Source organism: Lotus japonicus, chromosome 3 (assembly GCF_012489685.1).
Source record: "Lotus japonicus ecotype B-129 chromosome 3, LjGifu_v1.2".
In the NCBI taxonomy this organism is placed as follows: domain Eukaryota; kingdom Viridiplantae; phylum Streptophyta; class Magnoliopsida; order Fabales; family Fabaceae; genus Lotus; species Lotus japonicus.
In genome coordinates, this window is record NC_080043.1 from 40,209,975 (window position 1) to 40,215,404 (window position 5,430).

Sequence of the window (5,430 nt, forward strand, 5' to 3'; positions counted from 1 at the left end):
CATGCTTGATTTTTCTTAAGTAATGTCTCATGTTTGAGTCTTGTGATAAAAAAAAAACCTCGCTAAGAGAGATAGCCAAACATTTTTTTTTTAAAAATAAGAGTTAACCAAACTTGACTTGAATGAGATTGACTCCCAATAATGATATCTATGAGTGAAAAAGAAAAACACTATAAAATATATAAAAATAGAAAGAAAAATAAGAACAGCAAAACCAGCAGAAAAGAAGACAAGAAGACAAACTTTCCAGATGTACCTGTCACTGTTACAAATTACAAAGCACTTTCAATATCATTCAATGCATTCCAACACAAACACTACAATCTCTCTCTCTCTCTTTCTCTCTGTGCTTCGATTTCTCACCTGAAGCACCGTATTAAACGGTAACATTTCCACCGTCACTATCCCAGTAACCCACTCATCTTCTCCAAGCTTCCACTCATAACCACAGATCAAACCCAACCAGTTTCTCCAACAATGCCCAGAAGAAAAAGCTTCGTTATTCCGGCGTGCCTTCTTCTCCTCTTTCTTCTGACCCTCTCGCCGTTTTGTGGGGCCTCCGGCAGCGGCGGCGGCGTTCCGCGGCAGGAGCTGTGGTGCGTGGCGAAGAACAACGCGGAGGACTCGGCTCTGCTGACGGCGCTGGATTGGGCCTGCGGCGCCGGCGGAGCTGATTGCGGCCCAATCCAGCAAGGTGGGGCCTGCTACGACACCAGCAGTGTGCAGAATACGGCGTCGTATGCTTTCAATGACTATTTCCTCAAGCATGGCATGGCCGATGATAGCTGCAATTTCAACAACAATGCTGCTGTCACTTCCTTGAACCCTAGTCAGTGAACACCCCTTTCTCTTTCTCTGTACTTCAATGTGTTTTTTTTTTTTGCAATTTGTTTTATGGTGAAAAAAATCTCAATCTTTTCTGCATTTTGATTTTCAGGTTTTGGTAATTGCAAGTTCCCATCCGGGTGAGTATGTGTCTGGATTGAAGTTTGTGAAATTAATTTTAGGTGGATCTAATTTTGTAGAATTGAATTTAGTTAAAAGGGTGTTTGAGTAAATTGAATTCCAATTTTAGAAATATTTAGGTGAAAAATGAGTTTTAGTTTTAAGGTAGTGAAGGTTGTCTGAATAGTGTTGGTGAAAAAAGTACATTTTCTGAATGTAAATACTGTTATGGTAATGAACTAATGATATAACATTTAAATTTTGCAAAATTAAATTGTTAATGTATATCCGATTAGATTTTACTTAACCACTAAGGTTGTGTTTGGATTCAAGTTGAGATCAACTTAGAAGTTAGAAGCACATTCTAGTCAATAGAAGCAAGGGGTTCCAGTCACATTTGCTTCCTTGAAATTTTGTGTTTTTCCGTTGAAGATGTGTTGTAATGCTTGTGAACTGCAAACTAAACTCTCATCAAAGCAACAAAAAAGTGTGTTTGCTACTGGACTACAAAACATGGTTATTATGCAGAATCAGTTTGGCACTAAAATTGCAATGCATGTGGTAATTTAAGCTGAAATTTTAAACTATTGTAACTTCATGGTATTTTCAAAGAAATGTAGATGGAGATTGTTGATTGTGCAGGTTTGACTTGACCCTCATTGTTGTTGATGCAGCTTGACAGCAAGTAATGGAAGTTTTACTGGATCAACATCATCAAATGTTGGATTGGGACCAAGTGAAGATATGAATGGATGCATGAAAGTTTCTCAGGGCTGGTGGTTTTGGATTCTGGGTATCAGTCATCTGTTGCTCGTTGTTTCAGTTTCTGGATAACAGGAAGTGTAAATAGCCCTTGATTTGTTGAGGAAATTGAAAAAAGGAAAAAAGTTCCTTGTTCACATCATACAGGTTAGACAATTTTGGAATGCTGCTACTAATCTGGATCAGAATCTTTTAAAATTATAGCTTCGCTAGCATGTTCAAAGTTGTAGTACCCTTTTAAAGGGGTTTTAGCTTCTTTAAATTTTAGTGAACACTTAAAGATTTTGTTGAAAGCTTATCTTGTGTGTTCTGCTTCAGTACTTCTTGAATGAGAGGAATCTCATTCTTATGCAAATTCTTTATGAGCCTCCATTACACGCTAAATCAATGTGTCTCATAGAATTCCTACATTCACGCAGTTATCAGATCTGAACCGTCAGTCCTTGATCAGGCCGCTTAAATTTTAAGACATGACCACTGTTTGATCCTGATAAAAAATATGAGCCTTCCCATCTTAATAGTACGGTCCAGATATCGTAAATGCGTGAATGTAGGGTATCTCTGACTACATGTAACCCAACTCCTTATTGATATCTTTTGATTCTCAAAATTTTCCTGCTGCTGAATCAGGCATGGTTTAGTGACTGAGCAGCATTCATTGTCTATCAATTTTCTTGGTCTGGTTTGCTGTAGTAGTTTATAAGGAATTTGAAGCATTCATGATTCTAATTTGATAGGATTTTTTTGGTCTAATCATGATTCTGAAACGTCACATGCTCCTTTTATTCGCTTGCCAACTGCCATGTTTTAGTGTACAAATGTACAATTCTCTTGATGGACTGAATATATTGGATAAATGTACAATTCTCTTGTTTTAGTTCTGAATATGCTTTGTGATTATTTGATAATCATCAATGTATTGGAAATTCCTCCTTTATGTTTATTAGTTGTGGAACTGGCAAGTCTTGGTTGTCAAAATTGTGTGTTTTCTCAGACTTCAAGTCCCATAATCTAGTGGAATCACTGGGGAAACTTGAAAGCCTTTGCTATATTGGTTTCTTTGTTGCAATACTAGTTCTCTCATTCTCTGTTCCACAGACAAGTTTAGCTTCAAGTTTGATGTTCTGTTTTGCTCCAGCCAATCTCTCACTTCTGTTATTTTGTTCTCTTCAACTTCTAAGTTCCTTTCTTAATTTTCCTCCCAACTTTGACTTCTATGTAAGTGTTTGGTTCATGGAAAATGGTGGGTAGATGAGCAGTAATGAAGGGGGCTAAAAATCTCTCACCTCTTCAACTTCTATATTCCTTTCTTTTGCTACCCCACTTTTACTAATGTTTGGTTCTTGGGAAATGAAGGGAAGATGAGGAACAATGAAGGGGGTAAAAACCTCTTACCTCCAAACTTTTGCCCCTTTTATCCAAAATGGGGGAGATTCAGAGTGGTGGGTAAGTGATTTCATAATTTGTTGATGAAAATATTCTTTGTTTTATATAGCTACAAAATTTCAAAACAATTCTTACTTGTGTTTGGACACTAATTGAGTGCAACATGAAGAAAACCTTTATCCCAATATGTAAGAAGAGTTCATTTCGTTTTTTATTTCGAAGTGAGTGCTAATTTTCTTTTGCACTAGTGCCCATTGGTATCTAAAAATACTGAAAATGATGCATCATCCGAACATTTTCACCACTGCTTAGAAGATGTGGACTGGGCGAGACCTCCAACCCCCCAAAGAGGTCCCGCCCAGGGGCGTTTCAGCAGAGCATGGGCTCCCAAGTCAAGGGTGTTAGAGTGGAATCAATAGAAAGAGGCATAGTAATTCAAAGCGATTGCCACAATTTCAGTCTATTTTTTTTATTTCTAAGATAAATTTCTATTTGTCGCCTTTAATATACTCAATCCATCCCCTATTATAAGTCACTTTTACCCAATTCTCTTATATTAAGAAAAATAGTTAGTAGCAATAAATTTGTAGTTGTTTTTAATAATATTCCTGAATTGCCTTCATTGAAAATTCTCTCTCCTTATTAATATTCCACTATCTCTAGATGATAGTGGTCTTGGAAACAAAGAAAATTTTGAAAAGTGAAATTCTTTTAATGTTATGCATTAAACATAAGGGTAGATATGGAAAGAAATAATCAATTCTTCATAGAAATTGTAAAGTGACTTATATTTTGGGACAAAAAAATCTTAAAAAAAGTGACTTATAATAGGGGATGGAGGGAGTAACATCTATATATATATATATATATATATATATATATATATATATATGAAAAGAAGGTTTTCTTCTAGAAAACCTATGCCACGTGGCACCTCCAAAATCATCAATTTTCCCTTCAAGGAAAAAAAAAATTTATTCTATTTTTTGTCACACATAAAATCATTACTCACCTTATTTAATATGGTCTAATTTAATTAAAACTTTTTAAGTTTTTTTATGTAACCATAACTTCAAATCATAATTGAAAATATTTCAAAAATAATGAAAAATTATAAATTAAACTTTTAATTTTACATTTAGCAGTATTACGAAAATAAAGACTATAAAATAGTGTTTGTTTTTTATAAAAACATATATTGAATTCCAGATTTTTTTTTTACAATATTACGAAAATAAGTATCTTAAAATATAATTGAATAATGATGTTTTTCTTAAAAAAAATTAAAGAAACAATAGATTGAAATCCAGATGTTTAAAAAAATAATGAAATAAAAATAGAGTTTAATGGATATGCACTGACAGTGTAAAATAGTTTTACACAGACATCCAATTGAATTCCGCCAAATCAGAAAATATCTTATTCTTTTAATTAAAATTAAAGTCAAATGTAATTATCTCTCTTATGTGGCATGCTTTGATTGGATGACTGTGTAAAACTATTTTACACTGTCAGTGCATATCCATTAAACTCATAAAAATATATTAAAAAACTAAAAAAGTCATTCATATTTCAAACACTCATTATTACTTCATCCTTTTGTCATCTAATATATCAAGCAAGAAAATGAAGTAATAAAAGGCCAACCTCTTCACTTAAAAAAAAAACAACAAAGACCAACCTCCAATGTTAATTATTGATGTATTAGCTACTAGGATCGAAGGTAGTACGATCAAAGCAACATATTAGGAATGTCTTTCCATGATTAGTTGACAATAGTTTAATACTATCAAATAATTTATATAAGTAAAGTTTTTCAAATTTGAATTCAAATCATCTAATTAAGGAATGTATAAAGAAATTAATACCAAATAATTATTAATATTATTTTCCAATGTAACCAAAAAAAAAATATTACTACATTTATGACTCTTATTCATATATATATATATATATATATATATATATATATATATATATATATTGGTGAAGAAATTACTATTTTACTTTAATTTTCACAACCAATAAAAAATAATACAAGAAAATGAAATAAATTTTAATTTTGAATTTTGAGTTAATTCTTTGTTAAAATTAAGGTAAATAAAATTGGTACAAGTTGTATTAAAACTAAGAAATAAAACTTTGATTTCAAAATTTGAACTAAAATCAAGAAATTAAAATTTTTCCAGCATAATTAAGTAGATTTCAATCATATTTGGAATCAAATTTCAAAAAAAAAAATTCTTGAAAATATTCAAATTAAAAAATATCGGTGCTTTAATAAAAAAAATTTATTCTATTCGAAATTTTCATCTAATAACCATTTAATGATCCCAT

General features: G+C 32.2%; 1 protein-coding gene across 1 annotated transcript; it reads left to right on the forward strand.

Moving 5' to 3' along the window:
* The first annotated feature begins 279 nt into the window (after positions 1-279).
* On the forward strand, positions 280-2,117 carry LOC130742632 (PLASMODESMATA CALLOSE-BINDING PROTEIN 5-like). Its single transcript, XM_057594731.1, has 3 exons — positions 280-829; positions 938-965; positions 1,620-2,117. Exons 1-3 carry the CDS (start codon positions 478-480, stop codon positions 1,777-1,779), a joined length of 540 nt encoding a protein of 179 aa, XP_057450714.1. The 5' UTR covers positions 280-477; the 3' UTR covers positions 1,780-2,117.
* Positions 2,118-5,430: the final 3,313 nt, after the last annotated feature.

What these genes read in the sequence shown, in the direction of transcription:
- LOC130742632 (XM_057594731.1), top strand. Translation starts at nt 478, where the DNA reads ATGCCCAGAAGAAAAAGCTTCGTTATTCCGGCGTGCCTTCTTCTCCTC. An exon ending in TGTCACTTCCTTGAACCCTA is followed by an intron (nt 830 to 937) that starts GTCAGTGAACAC and finishes TTTGATTTTCAG; the next exon opens with GTTTTGGTAATTGCAAGTTC. An exon ending in AATTGCAAGTTCCCATCCGG is followed by an intron (nt 966 to 1,619) that starts GTGAGTATGTGT and finishes TTGTTGATGCAG; the next exon opens with CTTGACAGCAAGTAATGGAA.